Below are 17,535 nucleotides of genomic sequence, written 5' to 3'. Positions count from 1 at the left end.
TATAGTATAGAGCTCTTCATGAAGGATTATCCTGTTTAACAAAAATGAATGAACTACTTACTGTTGGTGAGCTCTTTGAGCTGCTGCTGCAGCGTGATGGAGGCGTTATACGTCCTAAAGACCTTTGCAGTCAGGCCTGGCATTAAAGAGCTCAGATGTTTGTTCAGAAGGTTCGTCTGTAATTATGACAAATGGACAGGAGATGAACCAAACATTTATCTGAGAGCCACTGGACAAAAATTATGTTCACCACTAGGTGGCAATGTGGTCATGTGCTGCAGAAGTGTTGGCTTTGAGTTAATAGCAAATAAAGCTTACAACTCTCATTGTTATTGGAGGACAAACATAAAGAACAATCTTAATAAAATGTGTAATATGTAGGAGTTTCAGAAGGTAAAGATGGTTCTGATCAGGGATTTCAGAAGGACACTTTAAAGTAAAGAGGGAAACCGAGAGATGGGGAAAAAGCAAAGACCCAGAGCCCATTTAAAATCATGCAGCAGAACCTTACCAGGAAATGGGTTTATAGACCAAATCAGAGAAAACACTATCAGATGACTAATCAGTTGAATCAAACCATTCAATCTCTTATGAGATTCAAAGTTTCAGGCAGTAAATATAATATTGTTAGTTTGAGACAGGCTGTAGGTTTTTAGCTCCAAGGCCACAGACTTGCATCATCAATCAAAAGCAGATATTTCCATGCACCCTGGAAAACAGTCTTAACAACCTTTCCAATTGTCCACTGATGTCAAAGAAGCAGCCGTCTTGAGGCGTTTCTTTAAAATACATCCCCAGGTGAGCCTCTAACAGAAATGCTCAGAGTTAACCAATCAGAGCTCACAAAGCCATGGTTAATCTGTAAGTTCTAAATATGATATGTAACAAAAATAAGAACGTTTCCCACTCCTATAAAAAAAAAATTATAAAAATTGATTTTCATTTATGTAATCAAAATAACAATGAACAATTGGTTATAATGCAACAAAAAACTAATATTTCATACAGTCCATATAAATATGTCCTGGCCAAGAAATGTTTTTATCTCTACATGTAATCTGTATAATCCTGAGGCATTCAGGTTCTGGGTCCGTACAGCTAGACCTTAACCAGGATGTCCGCCTCACTAATGAGCAACCAAACTCTGCCCTGCCAGTACTAATGAGAGTCAGCCAGTCCAAAGGCCATGCGCCTCCACTGCCCTGATACAGTGTCCTCAAGGTGCAAAGCACAGCAGCAAAAGTGTGGCACAGCAGAAAGAGTGTGTGTGTTTCATGTGTTTCATCTTGTAGGGCGTTAGTAAGCAGAGGCCTTCCTCCTATTCCCATTTCCCATCAATAGTACAGCATAAAATACACCGGACCTTTTAAGCAACGTACCACAAGGGCTGTTGTGGCCACGTAAACAGTTGATTGGATAGAAATCAACTGCTCATATTCTAAAGCTACTCCAATAAACTTCAATCCTGTTTGCGTCGATTCACCATCATAAGAAAAACAGAATATCCTCATAAGTGTAAAGCACGCAGAGGGGGGAAAAACAACAAGAGATCCTAACTGAATGATTTGGATTAAACTGCCGAAGGAAGTAGTGGCTGATGAAAATGTAGAGGATAAAGTAAAACTGACAGAATGTCCTGTGATGGTCAGTAATGCTGGCTTTAAGAGGGATGCATCTATGAGCCGTTTGCACGTCCACATCATGGCTAATAATTAGTGCAGCCTCTTTCTGATAAGCAACGATTTCACAGAGACTTTGCGCAGTAGAATCAAATCATTTAAATCTCCAAAGCTCCATCAGGTTTCTAACCATGTGGGATTTTTTTAAAAACAAAATATATTTTAAAATGTTACAATGAGGCAAATATCAGAGCTTGATTTTTCCTTTTTATGATGCGGAAATAAGATGTACTTTTAAGCCTTTAACTAAAGTTGTATTATAATAACCATAGCGTTATGTAAGGTTTATACAAATTAACCAATTAAATGTTGACTGATGAATAAATCTGCATCATTGATGATAAACTTAAAAATGTTACTATATGAACATAATTAAATTAAAGTAGTCCTTTAGTGAGGAAAATAATTTTCTGCTGCTCCGATTTGTCCGTCATACAATTTACCGCAAGGTAGCTATCAAAGAAAAGTTAAAAAAAAAAAACAACAACAACAACAAAAACCCTGATCTTCCATTCGAATATGTAACATACTGACTGGCCAAATTTCCATCCAAATGTGCAAATCTCAAGCACAGTTTAGAGGATCTAAAAAAGGGAAGATGGCTTCCTCTGCTGCCAGTATGCAAATTTATATCAGGATGGTTGTGTGATGTTCACAGTCAGACAGATGGAGTGTAGAGATGGTGATGAAACTCAAAAGGAAAGCCTTGTGAGCCGTTATACTCCACTGCTCCAGGCAAATCATTTATTTAGATATTTCAATCCAATTACAATCTTCATTGAAATATATGTGTGTAAAATTACTAAAACATAAAACAGGATCAAGTTCGTCAAAACCCTGCCAACCAACAGATCATCTTTGATTGATGCACTTTCAAATGCTCTCCACACCCTCATGGTGTTTTCAGACTTAGTGTTAAAGCAAACCGAGGGATTTACTCTATCCTTGTGTAAAGGAGTGAATTAATGCTCAGCGATGTAAAGGAAGCATTTTCAGCGAAGCGAATCGCACCAATTGCAAACAGGGCAAAGCAAAATTTCAATGGGTGCAGAGGACCTGCAGATACAGCAAAGAAAATTTCACTTCATTAACAAAAAAAATAAAATAAAATTTGAACATTTCTCTTTGTGACATTGCTTCAACTATAGCGGGAATAAAACTGAATGTGATGTGGGGTGAAGTGGCAGCTAGATGTGATGATCACTAATGTCTCTGTGCTCGCTCAGCCTCTTGCCTCAGCTCACAATTTTTAAAAAAGGTACGTACATGAACCACACCAACTGGCCAATCAAAGAGGCTTTTTTGTTTATCCGATCAAGTTAATTTTTGCAAATACTGAAAGTACCACATGGGGGCAGGGATTACGAAATCAAACCAAAAAAATAGAGACATAAAATTAACATTTAAAGCAGTCTTAAAGAACTTTCAGTTTTGGTTGATTTTGGTTCCCCTAGTGTACAAAAAACTGTATTGTTTGGCCTTAAGGAAGAGAGCATTTCCCATCAACTGTGCACTCAAGTGGGTGGCACAAAGATCAGAGTGGTAAAATCCTGATCTCCCAGTCACCTGCAGTTGGGATTGAACTACATTTCCATTTCCAGTGGCCGTGTGAAAGCTTAATAGCGAGGAGGTGATTATTCTAATTGTGGTGAAAAAATTGTCATATGTTCGAACAGAAAATGTTAAAAAAAATAATAAAATAAAATAAAAACGTTAAAAATAAACGTTCAACTTTATTGTTTATTTTATTACAGCTGAAATTGTAATTCTACGGAAATGCCTATATTGCATTTTATTATTTTACTGCAGATTTTTTAATATGCACCCACACGAGAATGGACATTCTTTGTCTTAAGTCTTTAGACCCATTTACACGACCCTCTGAAATCCCATCTGTGCCAAGCTTGGATCATTTAACCGTGGCGAGCTTGGATCATTTAACCGTGGCGAGTTTGGTTCCTTACGACCATTTACACATCATGCTAGCACGATTCCTCGCCTCCTGGTGGCGATCTACAGTACTGCTGCTCTTTAGAGGTGAACAAGCAAATCAACATGGCGGTGCCCGTAGCATTCAGGAAGTTTGCAGAGAGTCAGGCGAAGAAGGCAGCCTTTGATGAATTAACTTGACAGAATCGGCTTTTGGGAAGTGGACACGACACGATACTCTAATCAGGGCTTACAGATGCAGGAAACAACAGGGGTTGAGGTTCATCACACTGCTAAGCATAATCATCACTGGAAATTGTGTGGCAAGGTAGGAAAGCTATTTTTTTTAAGTGTGGTTCATTTACATACTGCTTTTCAAGTTGTGAGGACAGAGATGGAGCAGACTTCACACACACCACACGCTTTTAAGAGTCGAACATGTGGAAAACACGTTCTGAGTGTTGGTGTGCGAGTTTAAACGCTGCACACAGTTCTCCCTGTGCGCTGTCAGTGCAACTTAAGTTACGTCATTAAGTGCAAACCAAAACAGCAAACCTCACCAAAGCAGGAAAACGCTTCCTTGAAGGTGAGATTCTAAAAACTGAAGAGCATATTCAACAACATATTTCCGTCAACAAAAGTTGCCATTAAAAAGTGTGTCAAACAGCAACCATGAACAATTACCAGACAAAGCTCAAAGTTTTAACTTAAGCTCTGTGCTGCCAGATTAAACCACTGACAGGGGTTGGGGTAAGAGTCTTTGTTCATGTTTCATTTATATATTCCAGCAGCTGGGTGAGACACTGAGTAACTTGGTTGGCCATGAAACACACTATTAGCCTGGGTGCCATTCCGAACTTAGTCCCGCCCACAACGTTTGAGGTCGGGAAGTTCGGTCTGGCATTGCTCAATAGTAGCGCGAGTATGCTCGCACAATATCTGGCGGGCCAATCAAATTGTCAGGGCGGGCTTTATACGATGATGGACAGATGATCAACAGTAACGTAATCAACCACGTCACCAAAGCGCGCATGGGTGACAACAACAATGGCTGCCGCTGGAGAGTTGGGGTGTGTAGATTCTGCTATTAGGTCTGTTCTAGAAGATATCGACAGCAAATTAATTTTAAAAGATGAACAGAGAAACGCGATCAAGGCTCATCTTCTTATTCTAGGCGTGCAACTGCACGCTTTGATTTTTGTTGACAACAACTGTGCCTGGCTTAACATACGTCACGCACTCCGTTGCTCTTATTGGTTGTAGGTCTATCCAATTGAGTGCAGAGGCCTTTTTTTTCCTGGTTGGTTCGAAACACGCCCCATAATCACAGCTCTATGGAGCAGTATCAGACTCATATTCTGACTAGAATTGAGTAGCACTACGTCAGGCTAACACACTATGGACCTGTGCTGGGATTCCTTGGAGGCATTAACAGATGAGCAAAACATTCTGAATGTGAACCTATAGTGTCCTGATTAGCTCATCAGAAGCCTCTGTGAGTCTGAAATCTTTCAGTAACAAGCCGAGACTGAGGAAGCCTTTAATATTAAAACAAAACAACAAAAAAATAAAAAATTTTTGTTGAATGCAAATTTTTGGTGGGAAAGGGTAGAACTGTCAAGCTGCTGTGTGTGGCTGCTACTTTAAGCCTGCAGCCAGTTTGATAGGCAATCTGCAGGACCCACTGTGACACATTCCAGCTATTTGCAGAGCCTTCTCAGATGATGTGACGAAAGAGTCCAGCATGCAGCACATGGAACTTATTCGCCTGCAGTTTAGCAAAGAATAGATGGTTTCCACAGGAGCTACCGCCATCATTCCCAGAGCTGTCCAGGCTTTTAGCCACTATACCTTATTAGAAGCACATATCTGTGCAAGAAACTGGACGTTTAATAAAAGCAGTTATAGATCCAGGCTTACAGACTATTACTCTTCAAGCTTTACTCACAGATTTTAACAACAGCATCTATCAAAGTAAATGTGGCTCAGCTCTGTAGCAGAAATGTATCTAGCAGTAAGTAAAGCAAAACCAATTTAGAAGATTTGTGAAAAGCAAATGTTATTTAGGTCCTTTACAGGGAAAATATTTGCACTTGTTGACTGAATGCTAAAGGTGATACCTACGTTTTTCCACCAACTATTATTTTTTATTTACAGTAGCTCATTTACCAAGTTGAATTGGTAATTTCAAGGAAGAAAAACATACAAAAGTTAAAACATCACTTCAAAAATGTATAAAATATAACAATTTATATCCATACAAATACAGCAGCAGACATTCAAAATGGTCCTTCCCAGTCAAACGCCAGCCGAATGGCGGCCCACTTTCAGCCAATGTTTTATTTCAGCCAATGTTTTATATTGCAAAAAACTACAAGATTTTTTGTAAGTGGTTTTCTATACCAGAGTGATTTTAAATCTTCTGCATGACAAGAATAGCTAGGGAGGGAATGAGAAAGATCTTCTGTGATCAGGGCGGTCTTCCTGATCTCAAAGCGGTTAAGCAAAAAGGAGAGGGAGGTTTATGACCTGAGACAGTTTAATGCTTTCACAAAAAGTGTAAGTCACCAGTTTTATCACATTACAATTTACACCGATATGTTTGATAGATGATTGCTGACATCACAAAATCTGTCATGGTAAACCTCATCTGACCAGGATGGAGCTGCTCCCCGTCTAAAAACCAGACAGCCGACCTCCAGGTCCTCCTCTGTTTGACATCTTATCAAGTCAGTAAATGTTTTTAAGAAAGTGTTTGGCAGGATAAAATCTTAACGGCAAAAGAAAGCCTGAACATTAACTCTCCAACTCCAGAATCTACCTTTGAGTTGACAGAATTTGTTTGTCTTTAATGGGGACATGATTTTTAATACATGCTACAACCTCAGGAACCTTTCATTCACCTTCAGCCAACTGTTCATTTACTGCCCTCTGTGTGGTCTACCTGCCTGCAGCTACAGGAGCCGTAGAGAGGATGTTAGATTTTGTGTGAAAATTCGTCCACCTAACATGTTCCCTGTAAATTTTTCCCCTCACAGTTTCATTTTTATCTGCCAGAGTCCATCCCCTGCCTCTTTTGAAACTCCTTCCCTGCTTTCAGTCTCTCTGCTTCTAATATTCTCGCTCTTCTCCTCACCTCCCGTTACCTCGCTTAAGCCCTTTCATCTCTCCACACCAACAGCTCATCCTCATTCAAACTCATCTCCTGCACCTGGCAATTTAGACCCTGCTTTTTGCTTTACCACAGCTTTTTGTCCATAGAAAGATAGAAAAATGTAATTCTATTTTGCTTCCCCATTTTTTTCTTTTTACATTTTCTCTTTACACGTCTCACAGGTTTCGCACTTTTTACACATCTTGAACAGTCCTGAAGTTTAGTTTGTCCTTTATATAAAACCAACAACTATTCCAAACAATTTAAATGTATTTCTGGTAAACATGTTCTTTTACCAGTTTATTGCTTGTAGTTTGTGTTTAGTGTCGAAGCTGTCAGCTTTTAACTGAGGCTTGGACTCCCAAACACCTGCAGCGGATTGAAGGACAGAAAACAAGGAAAAGGCTCACATTTAGGCGATCAAAGAGTTCGTCTCCAGGTTCCTTATTCTCCATGAAAAGGTTTACATTCTTGAAAACCTGAAAACAGCAAAAAAAAAAAACAACTTATGAGTCTTCATCTAAATTAAATGTTTAATTTATCTGATGAATTTCATATTGAGTGAATGGATAAAAACAGGGAAACAACACAAAGATTTTCATATTTTCAACAGGAAACATTGTAAGAAGTGAAACTTTTTCATATATTAAGTGAAAAGAGGGGGGAGGAAATGGAAAGTCTGCATGTTGGCAAGTAAACTCTCTCTCTTCGTCCTCTGGCATGGGAGCTGGCTCGGAGCTCGTCTGCCTGGCTGCCTTTCCTGGACAGGGCCGACTTTTACACTTGCTTTTTGTATCTCTGCTTCTGTCTCCTTGAACCCCAGTAGGCCTCAGCAGATGGCTGCTCACACCGAGTCTGGTTCTGCTGGAGGTTTCTTCCTGTTAAAAGGGAGTTTTACCTCTCCACTGTCACTACAAGCATGCTTAGTGTGAGGGATTGCAATCGAGTAATTGAGTCGATGCAATCAGCTGGTTTTCCTTCGATAGAAAACTGAATCAATTTGACTGTATGATCTGGCTGAACTGTACAGTTCTTTGAGATGACATGTGTTGTGAATTGGCGCTATATAAATAAACTGAATTGAATTAAACATTCAGGTTTTCTAGACCTTTAATCTGTTGATCAAAAAACAGGAAAACTAAAATGGGAACAAAGACACCTGATGTGGGCCTCGTTGTTCACAGAACAAATAAATCATGAAAGACGACAAAGAGGAGCCTCAGATAAGTTTTGGTGGAAAAAAAACGGGTTCATTGATGGCTGGTGATCATTTCATTCATTAAAAAATGTTAAACATAGATTTAGTCATTGGGCTTTTTAATAGAGATCCAGTGATCTGATATTAATATCTGTTTAAGTCCCAAAGTGAAGGAAATTCTGGACAGAGTATCAGCGAAAATGGGTCCAATCCATAGGAAAAGATCTATTCAATCAATGTCTATGAGAAATTTAAGTTGGAGCAGTAACGTTTACCCCATTGAGTCTGTCTTCGAAATAACAGTCAGCTTTCAATCCTTACAGTTGTATTTTTGTTTTCAAGAGGAACTCTTTTCTGTTATCAATTACTATTTTGATGATTTCCTTTTCTGACCTTATATTAAAAGGTTGCCTTTTAGGCTATATATGTGTTAATTCCCAAATATACTTGCTTGTATAAAGGAGTTTAAGAAACATGAACAGTAATGATAATAAAACAAAGAGAGTTCTGGTACTGGGTCAAACATCTGAAGATAAATTCCCAAATTCCAGTATTGGAATCAGACCTGAAGTGAAACAATTTGGATTAATGCAGCCCCAATTTTTTAATAAATTAATCAAATAAAAATGTGAATATTTATGTCCTTCCTAATATAAATGTTTCCTGCATTTGAGGAGCAGCTGTAAAGCAGAGGTAGGTGAAGTTTGAAAGCCATGTATGGAGCCCTTATGCTACGTTCACACCGAACACGATTTGAGCAGGAGGAGCAGCCGGTTTACATGCAAAGTCTATGGTTGACGCGCATCAAAAAGTCCTCCAGCACGTCTAGAGTAGCTGAAGCAATGCCTCATGAGGTTCTGATGCATGTCAAGTGCTTCACAAGCAACAGGTGCTGGAGTTGGAAAATTGTATTTTTGTAGCTCGATGCGCCACATCAGCCAATCACAGAAGCTGATCTGAGGCTGGCAGGGTGACACATACAGCACTGCTGATGCGCACTATGATTACTCCACTAAAGCTGTTTATTATCCCTTAAATTGACTTTAAATATCGAAAACTGCCAGCAAATATTTTCACTTTTATTTGACTGGTGCCGGCAGTTTGTACCATATGCCAGAAAAATGCTAACGTCTACTTCCAGCCCCTGCAAACAGTAGGGGGAAAACTCCCAAGAGGCAACTGGCCTGAAGCAGCTGCTGCTGCTGGGGATTCTCAGAGACAGCGCACCACCGACACACGGCGGTTTGAGTGGCTCCAACAGCAAAATTATATTTTAAGGCAGTATCATAACCTTGAAGAACTGACTGCACCGACGATGTTTTGAGGCGGACTTTCTCACTTAAAAACATCAACCCACTTATCAAAGCAAATATAGAAAAGCCACTCCCATTAAACACAGGAGCAGCAGAAGCATCATATGTATATTTACACAGCTTACTGGACAATTGTTGAGGTTCATCTGACCTTAATGTGTACGCCCATGCAAAGGCTTTTTTGCTGCTAAAATCATGTTCTGTGTGAACGTAGCTTTAGTCGCAGATGCAGCCAACATAGTTTGGCCCCAGCATAAAAACTTCTGCCACCTGTCTTCCTCCCTCACTCCAATTTCTTGTCAGCTTGCTTTTTACATGAAAGACACTAGTACAAACAAAATTTAAAAAATTCAAGCTTAAAGATAAGAAAATGTAAGGGATTTTAACGATCTCTGTTCCAGCAAAGACAGGGGGAGGTAATCGCCAGTAAATGCCTGATTGATCCTCCTGTCTTCATTCAGGTCATACAGACAAAAGAAAGACATACCAGTTATTACATCAGTACTTATGAAACATTACACTCTTCAAATGTCTGTGTTTTAGTTCTGATCCCCCGCCCCCCTCCAAATATTTGATGATTTCAGATGCAGTAATTAACCCTGTAGGTTGTTGCTTTGAAACCCTTGCACAGCCCATATCAATATGTATTCAGCTGGCAAATTCACTGAGCTGCAGAGCGGTTAGTTATTGATGGCTCATTATTCACTCCATTGTTACTTCCCCATACAGGATTTGAACCATTAATCACCCCTGATGTTATTGGTGGTCCATTGTGTGCACTTCCTGGGTTACCTTATAATAATCTCCTAATATTGGTACAGTCATAAAAAAGTGGACACTCTTTTTCAGCCTCTGTGTTTTTCTCAAATAGCATGGCAGATTTTCTCTGCATTATAAAATATTTTAGTTTATTTTTTTGTTGTTTAATGATAAGAAAAAGCTAATTTATCTTCCCCCTATTGTTAAATCAAATATGTCACAATGTTAACACGAAGCAAAGACTGTAGGTTTTCTTACCAGGAACAACATGGTAAGAAGAAGGTGGTCCATGTTATTTTCTTACTTTACTTTGTTTACCAGCAGTGGTTTTATTATTTTGGCTGATTGCTGCATTAGTTTCAAGGGTTTTAAGGAGAAAGATGGGTAAGAAATTGAAATTACATCATATGATTTTTGTTCCATTTTATTCCAAGTGACATTTAGCAGCAATCACACTGATTTACCAGGGAATTGATGATGCTAAAATATGCAGAGACTAATTAATTCCAGCAAATGTGATGCTTCTGAATGCACTCATTTTAATAATTATATGTTCTGCCAAGAAACAAAACACTTTGGCTGTCAGGTGTTAACATTTCTTTCCCATCTCTGGAACAGAAGATAACACAGGCTGACACTAAACCAGGGGTTATTCATTTCCATTATGCAGCATACAGCCACACAAAGGATGACTGTTTATGAGTTTGGGATCAAATAAAAAAAACTAAAAAAATAATTAAGCATTTTTCATATTTTTCTCTTCAGGCAGGAACACCACAGTTGTGAGTAATGTTTTTTTATTGACTATTTCTCAAGAAGCAAAGAAATTATAGAGAACACGTGATAAAATTCCAGCAGATAAAGTTAACAAGGTTTGTGTTTTCAGCTCTGTATCAAACCTCCCCTCCCTGCACAGAGTTTGATTCATTATTCTCAGTAAGAGTAAAAACAGCAAAGGAAACCTATTCAAATAAGGTATTAAAGAAAACACTATTGATTTTCAAAACAGAGGCAATTTAATCAGCCAAGAGAATTTCTTAGATCATTTGCTGCATACCTGCATGTGTTTTAATGGGTAAAGAACCTAAAAACGATTAAAACATGAATGCCTCCACATTACTTTATTCCCACTTTTCAGTGATTTTACTCCCATGGAGCCACAGAAAAGCTTATTACTCCATCTTTCATGGAAAGAAATGCAAGAGGAAGATGGGTAAAGTAAAATGAAGCTAAGCAAAAAGCTATTAACTTGCTCTGTGAACTCTGAAACATCTGAAGCACCGGGGAAATCGTGAACAGGCTTGCTGTCATTAGTACTTACACTGTGAAAACAAGCCCTAAATAGTTCTGAAAGACTGTTTAACTCTTTGTGAGGAGCATGCATCATTTTGGGGGGGTGGAAACCTGCATGACTGATTTGACATTTAGACGGCAGGTTGAAGTCAGCTTAGAGAGAGTATTTTTGAAGCTTGACTCATAATAAAAAGCCCTTTTTAAAGTAATTGCAGCCCCTGCTCTTCTTATTCTAAACATCATTTTTTTCATCAAATAACAGTGCTAAAGGATTTCATACCATATGGATAATTTTACTTAAAATGATATAGAAAATATCTATAGAGCAAACAAACTTTACTAAAACTGAACGGCATCACAGAACCAGATGACATAACAGGCTCAGTAAAGCTACAAATATGTACCTATTTAACTTCTCCTTAGGAAAAAAACTGAGCTTAACATAAACAAAAATCCATCTTAATCACCCCTTTACAGTGCTGCCTAATACATTTTGATTTCTTTGCTTTTTTTGATACACCAAAATGTTTTATCATCAAATTGAATTTAGTATGAAATTACCAATTAAAATAGCCTAAGAAAAAATAAATATGGAAATGTAGATGGAGTATATATATATATATATATATATATATATACACACACACACACACACACACACACACACACACACACACACACACACACACACACACACACACACACACACACACACACACACACACACACACACACACACACACACAGAGATACACAGCTGACAGTCCTACTGAATAGACTGTTAGAATTTTTATAATGGCAACAAAAAAGCAGCTAAGTAAAGAAAAACGAGTGGCCATCATTACTTTAAGAAATGAAGGTCAGTCAGTCTGGGAAAAAAAAAAAAAAAAAGACTGACTGGTTTGTGTAAAAGTGTGAAAATCTACACAAACCAACCTTGACCTATAGGAAAGTGTCAAACATTACATTAGCGTCATAATAATGTGCTCAAAAGCCTGGCTACCACTCAGCTACCAGAACACAAGCCTGTTTAAAGGACTTTTGCAGGCAGGCTAACAAAGGTCCTTATTAAAACTGAGGCACAGTTGACTTCAAGCAGCCTTTATAGAAAAACTTGGGGATGTTGGCCACCAGCTCTTTTTTACTATAGACTGGACTCACCTGACAGTATTTCTGGTCTCATTTTCTAAAGTAGGATAAAAGTAAAATGTATTCTTTGTCAGTATGTTCTTACAGACCTCGAACACCTGTACACCTTGTTCTGCACATTAGGGTGCAGCTTTTATCTTTGGCCAGCTTTGTTTAATTTTCACCATAAAGTAGCAAATGTGTTACAAATGTCATTTTCATAGACCTCAACTTCTATACAAATAAGGAAAATGTGTTAAACTGTCATTTCATCATTGAGTAAAATTATATAGTGATATATATTCAACTGTTGTGTAGCCCTAGTCAGAAATTATTATAGAAATCAAGTTTAGAAATGTGTTGATTTGCTGATTTGCTGAAAGCAAAAGCTTTAAAGTCTGACACAGTCAGGTGAACTGGGACTGAACACTCTGTGGAATGTGATGGAAATTGTTACTCATTAGTCATAACATTCTGCTAGGGCTGGGGGATATGGCCCAAAAGTAAAATCTCTGATTTTTTTTTTAATTCAATTTAATTCAAATTTTTTCCTCCCTAATTATTAAAGAAAGCAATAAGTACAAACATGACACCATGTTTTTGGCTATGTGCAAAGCAAATCTGCTCCTTTCCTGTCATATGCGATACTTTGCGCAAAAAAGATTCAGCTAAAACTAGCCGGTTCTTAGCTGAGGGTTGTTGTTTAGTGTGGGTTTTCTCGTCCCAGAGAGACTGGCATTTTCACTACTGCGCCACGCTATTGGCAGCCATTCTTCTGTTACCAGCTAGCTTGTTAGCCATCTGGACCGGTAACCTTTTCTGACCTAAAATATGCCTTTCAATACACAACCCCATTTCTTCTAATACAACAGCATCTAAATAAGCACACCATCCCCCCTCCCTTGCTGGGAACCTTGTGTGTTGCTAATGTTTACAAGCCTCTATTCAGTGCTGTTTCTGCTACCTCGGCTGCAGCTCGTTTATGCAACTGCCCCCATCCTCCTACTGAACTTGTGTTTGGGTAGTAATGCATTCTGATAAGCACCAAAAGACACGTCACCAGAGCATCCAGCTTTATCGCTGGCGCTGCTATGAAACTCATGTTGACAAGTTTATTTTCCACTCCCGAAAAAAAAAACCCAACTACAGTTGCCGCACACTGAAAATTTGCCACTACACCTGAGAATTTTAAGCCGTGTAGTTTCAAACAAAAGATTATTTTATTCCCTTTTTGAGAACAAATTTCTCACGCAGCTGTAGTTATGATGTCGTTTGCTGTTTCGTGAGACGCCGTCACTTGCAAAACTGCAATCTGAAAGTAATACTGCTGCTACAGAAACTCAGGAGTCAAAAATCAACAGTTATTAAAAAAAAATAAAATATTTTTTTTTTTAAATCGCCCGCAACAACAAAAAATTTTAATTAATTTAATTGTTTTTTTTTGCCCAGGCCTACATTCTACGTATAATTGTTTGAGTTTTGCAGGGAAGTGTTTAAGCCTCATCACTTCTTATCAATGTAAAAAAAGACTTAAGGTATTTCAAGAGGCAGAGTGTAACATTATCCCACTATAATGACCCAGTTTTCTAAAAATCAGTCAGTTTCTTTCAATCAGAGAACCTTGGGAACAATGAAATGCCCATCTCCAAAATACATTAACAAAACCAGGACAGAAACCGGACTTAAGCCCACCCTGGCACTGAACTGTCACTGTAAACACTGTTCCAAATTCAAAGAACAAAATCTGGTTTTATGTCAAGAATTACTCCTGATTCTAGTTTCAAACACATGAGTGTAAGAATGTCTGGATGTGGGTGCGTTTGTAAAGTGTACATCTACCTTCTTGATGACTGGGACCTTGTTGTAGTAGCGAATGGAGTCTTTACCCAGGAAGTCGAACTCCACCACCCACTCATTACCATCCAGCTGATTGTGCAGGGTGATGTGCTCCACTCGAAGAGAGCAGCAGCCAACGGTATCCGCTGTCTCTCCTTCCTCTTTCTCATTTCCAGCTCTCAGGGCCAGCTGTTACAGGGCACAGGATTTAAGTTCAACATTTACATGAAACCCAAGCAGAGAAATGTATGTCCAAAAGATTTGATGTACTTTAATCTACTCTAGTTTCAAAGAATCAAGAACAGAGCAAGTACAAGTTCTTAAAGTGATTCAGACAAAGAAAAATTTTCTTCAACTGCTGTGAAGCAACTGGAAGCAAACCTTGTCTATGAAGTACAGGGCCACAGCCCTCTGCCTCTTGACCATCTCTTTAGACTTGAGATCCAGGAGGTACTGGTTACGAATGCTGTCCACACATGACTTTAGCTTCCGAGCAACCTCGTATTTCTCCCAGTCCTTTTCTCCCTGCACGTTTGGTTTGTTGAGAAGAGAAACAAAATGAGAAGACAGGGCCCGGTACACAAAAAGAGAGCAAGACACAGAAGGCGGACGAGAAAAATTAAACCATACGGCAGAATAAATGGAAATCAGCATAGAGAAAGAGGGAAAACATAAAAACTGGTGACACCCTGATAATAAAAAGAACTTTGTTATGAAAAAGCTGCAGCTTAAAAACATTCTATATGATAATCATATCATGAATGAATGCAGATTGAAACAAAGACTAAAATTTTAATAACATTCTTATCATGCACAGTTTGCTCCTGCTTATCAAATGTGACCAAGAATCTCCCCCGCCCCCACGGGTGGTTCATATTATGATGGAGATTAACAGCCGAGCGACAACTTCTCCACTTCAAAGACAGCTCAGATGAAGGAGTGGAGAAAAAGCAGAAGCGTTTGCTTCTTTTGTACCCTCAGAGTAAATCTTTATATGAAATCTACCAACAGTATAATAAAATCAAGGATCCAAGACAGAAAGAAGCTGAGAAGAAGTAGCAGAGACCGAAGTTGGTCAGATCTGATGAGAACTAGCAGAGGGCCATCTTTGTAAACATTCAGCCAGATACCATTTAGATAAAAGCAATTTAGGTGTTAATAAATAATGCCCTAATCAAACTACACATTTAAATTCATTGGAGATGATGGTAACAAATGACAGATGAAGTAACATGATGATCTGATACCATCCTTTCTTAACGCGCTCAGCCTGTTTCAGAAAAGATTTGTCAACATAAAAGTTGGTAGAGAAAGAAAAAAAGACTTGCAGCTGTAGCTGCACCTAAATGTGGTTCTTTAAAGTCTTGAAGCATGGTGGGATACAAAAAAAGCTTCACAAATAAAAATTTATCCTTTTCCTTCAACTTCCCAATAATGAATTATGCAGTACATTTGCATGCATCTATGTGTATGTATTATAAAAAAATTCTAAAATAATTTGATGCATTTGTGATATAAATACAGAAAAACAAATGCAGGGTAAAGTTGAAGCAGTGGAGAGCAGAATGCTTAGTGAAATCGATCCAGGTGTGTTAAAATCCACCAAAGAGTTCATGAAGAGTGATCAACTGTATGAAAATAGACCTCCCTGACAACCAATAAAGAAGTTTACTTGCTGCCATACATCTAGAATCATAACACAGATCATTTCCAGCTGGGTGACTACCTTAAGCTTCGAGTTTGCATTGAGCATAATGTATTTAATGGAGCCTTGGATATTTTCAGTCCAGCTGGCCAGCCACGTCACTGTGTTGTCATGTCGAACTTCCTTCCAGTGGTGACCAGCGGGTGGTACAGGTGTGCGAGAGTCTCTGCCAAAACACAACATTAAGTGAGAGTAATTCTTGAACTGAGCTGGCTTCCCTTGGGTTGCTCACAGGAGAGTAACTGCAGGGGTGCTGGTTAATTGGGGGTGTGGGGTACGTGGGGGAGATATGGAATGTGAATAAATATAATTTAAGGGAAATAAACAAAGAGACTAATCATTATGTTCTGCTCCCAATTATTCCTTGTGTTTGAGAGAAAGAAACTGCAAGATTGAGGAAAAAAAAGCCTCATCTCTAATAATAAGAATACCAATTACAGAATTCCCTTTAAATAGTGTTGCGTATCAATTAAGCTCCATACTGCAGTTAGTAATTAAATGACATGGGGGGGAAAAAACAAATATCAGGTAACAGTAAAATAATTAACCATCCATCTGTGTTAGCATTAACATTTTGAGAATGTTTATGTTTCTTCTGCTAAGGTTTGAGTCTTGCTTCAATAACAACCCAGATATCAACATATGCTCATAGACACATCTAGTGCTGAATGGTAGCAGTGACACTATTTGACATAAAAGTTCAGGAGTTCCAACTCCAAAGACGGTTGCTGCACATTCATTGCAGGTTTTCTGTCTCCATCACCTTGCTATCATCGCCATAATCACACTACTTGCATCGCCAGAAGCGGCTCAGTGGCTTAACTGCGTTTTGGTCACACCTCTTCATAAGGATAACACTTAAATCGCTTGCTCAGGTCGCTGGAATGTCTTTCGGTTTGAACACAACATAACATCAAGTAGATCTCGTTAGTGCCATGGCTTTGAATTAAAAACATGACAAGAAGAAAGGAAACAGAAGTTGCTGAAAACTCAAGTCGCCATTGGGGTCTAGCAGGAGCACAGAAAAACCTCAAAGCTGTATGCTGAAACATCCACAGGAAGAACTACAGCCAGTATACATCCATGGAATAATAATAATAATAAAAAAAAAGGATTATTTTCCCTTAACTGCTTCTCTAACCACTGACCTACCACTTGTCTGTCAGGATCTACAGCAGTCTATGTGTGAAAAGAGGGCTATACCCTTTATCACAGGGTAGACTTATGACCATGCACATACAGTAAAAGCCATTCAAAATGGCCCTTCCCAGTCAAACGGCGGCTGAATGGCAGCCCACTTCCCTCCAACCCCCAACAAAATTCAGACACTGGAGTGACCCCTCTTGTCTATTTTTTTTTTTCACTCAAATCCACACTTTTACTGAATTACGGGGTCTGACTAGGAGATGACTATCTTTAGATCTTAAGGTCCACAAATCATGGCAGAAAGAATATTTTAGTATAAAGATTGATGTTTTAAAAAGGAATTGTAGGGGACCAGCTAAGGGCACATCAAGGAAAGTGGAGAAATTTTCACTGGC

The 17,535-nt window shown here is 38.7% G+C and overlaps 1 protein-coding gene across 3 annotated transcripts in view; it reads right to left on the bottom strand.

Annotated features, from left to right (window-relative positions):
• zgc:173742 (DNA topoisomerase I, mitochondrial) overlaps positions 1–17,535 on the bottom strand; it is a 40,248-nt gene that overhangs the window by 5,424 nt on the left and 17,289 nt on the right. For all 3 annotated transcript variants that reach the window (XM_038293980.1, XM_038293982.1, XM_038293981.1), the window contains exons 12-16: positions 16,016–16,160; positions 14,671–14,814; positions 14,293–14,478; positions 7,173–7,241; positions 62–176 (exon numbers count right to left, since the gene is read on the bottom strand). In XM_038293980.1, coding sequence (XP_038149908.1) covers positions 62–176; positions 7,173–7,241; positions 14,293–14,478; positions 14,671–14,814; positions 16,016–16,160 — 659 coding nt within the window. The remainder of the gene's footprint in view (positions 1–61; positions 177–7,172; positions 7,242–14,292; positions 14,479–14,670; positions 14,815–16,015; positions 16,161–17,535) is intronic.

The sequence above is a fragment of the Cyprinodon tularosa genome, unplaced genomic scaffold (genome assembly GCF_016077235.1).
Source record: "Cyprinodon tularosa strain WSP-4 unplaced genomic scaffold, ASM1607723v1 ctg332, whole genome shotgun sequence".
Classification (NCBI taxonomy): Eukaryota; Metazoa; Chordata; class Actinopteri; order Cyprinodontiformes; family Cyprinodontidae; genus Cyprinodon; species Cyprinodon tularosa.
The sequence above is the reverse complement of the archived record's forward strand: the minus strand, read 5'-3'. Positions and strand labels throughout refer to the sequence as shown.